The 1,567-nt window shown below is 46.1% G+C and overlaps 1 protein-coding gene across 1 annotated transcript; it reads left to right on the top strand.

The window, feature by feature from the left end:
* Positions 1-597: 597 nt before the first annotated feature.
* Positions 598-987, top strand: LOC120848936. The gene has a single exon (XM_040221037.1). It carries the CDS (start codon positions 598-600, stop codon positions 985-987), a length of 390 nt encoding a protein of 129 aa, XP_040076971.1.
* Positions 988-1,567: the final 580 nt, after the last annotated feature.

The raw sequence follows: 1,567 nt of genomic DNA, 5'->3' as shown, positions 1-1,567 counted from the left end.
ACCAACTGGGAAGAGGACTTGATAGCGTGTAGGAGAAAGCTAGGCAAATGCTGTTGAAAATGTTGAAATCTCTCGAAAAGAACCCGAAAACAAGAGCGCTGATGGAACAGAAAAAAAAAAAAAGAAAAAAAGAAAAACCCCAGCTTGGGCGATTATGTGAGCACCTGAAGGAAAAATACCAACTTGAAGAGTCCAACCTAATTGAGGAAAACACCCGCAAAGAACAGAAAGAGAGTCGAATGAGGCGAATGAAGAAGGTGGTGCGCGGCATTTTTTCAATAATTGGGACAGTGCCAACGAAGATGCCCGAGCCGAGGATAAAGACGACGACAACAGCAGTGTTGTGCCCAGCGTTTGCGACCGAAGAATGTCATCAATCTGGCTGACGAAGGGCAACATGTCGCCACAGCTCACCAAATTACAGGATTGTAACCTGTACTTTGGATGAATGTCAAAAGGATGCCCCCACTGCTTCGAGGGCTTAAGGTCGGTGGAACACCTGGCGACACATTGTGGCGGAATGCTGGATCTGTACTACAAGAAACGCCATGATGAAGTCGTCAAGTCGTCAGGTGCATTCACTTCTTTTACACCAAGATGTATGGATTGAGACGGAGCGGTAAGCTGAAGAATTACATAGCTCAAAAGGTAATATTGAATGATAGGGTAAAATTGAAATCATACGTAAAGATCGAGATGGAACTGTCCCTTGAATGCAACAAGCCCGACCTGATGATACATGACCGAAAAACGAAAGAAATCACACTGATTGAGGTTGGCATCACCAAAAAGAGCATCCTGGCCAAGACCGAGTTGCGAAAATATCAGAAGTACGATGTACTAAGAAATGAGCTCACGGTAATGTACCTTGGGTGCAAAGTAATTACAGTACCAGTGGTGATGACCTGGGATGGAATAGTGACAAAACATTTCAAGGGTTATATGAAACAGCTCAAAGTCACCGACATACTAATGGCATACATGTAGTCGGTAGTCTTAGAGTGAACCTGTAAGAGCACCCTGGAAGACTGCCGAAGAATGCAAAGAGGGGACTGGCTGGAGGATCAGGTGGACGAAATGATGGCTCAGCTCGAGACGCAGCCCGCTGGGCCAGAATAAGGTGCTCAGTTAATGCGCAGATGAGCCTCATCTGAAAGGAATTACTTTGATGACTTAAACATGTATATATCTGTATTCGATCTCAGCGATTTCGATGTAGAAGGCATAGCTTTTGTCCTCCTTTGATGCTTGCTTTATTGGCTGTTTCTCCAACAAATATTTTTCCGACCGTGCTAAAAGTGTGGCTCAGCGGTACGGTTCATGGTGAGACTCGTGTACTTAAGCTTTAACGCTTTCTAGGTCCTTAATACCCACTCCTGGCCTTTCACACTCCGCTCTTGGCAGTACAAGCGAATTCGCATGCGGCTCCCGCTCACTGCAGTGCGCCGCAAATGCCAAACCGGAAGATCTGTCGATTTCAAGCATCTGGATCGCTTGCTTCACGAGTTCCCAAACCTCAAATATGTCACCCTCCCGCCAACAGGGAGGCTTGTGAAGCGGTACGCAA

This window comes from Ixodes scapularis, unplaced genomic scaffold (assembly GCF_016920785.2).
Source record: "Ixodes scapularis isolate PalLabHiFi unplaced genomic scaffold, ASM1692078v2 PGA_scaffold0__279_contigs__length_252992795, whole genome shotgun sequence".
Taxonomy (NCBI): domain Eukaryota; kingdom Metazoa; phylum Arthropoda; class Arachnida; order Ixodida; family Ixodidae; genus Ixodes; species Ixodes scapularis.
The sequence above is the reverse complement of the archived record's forward strand: the minus strand, read 5'-3'. Positions and strand labels throughout refer to the sequence as shown.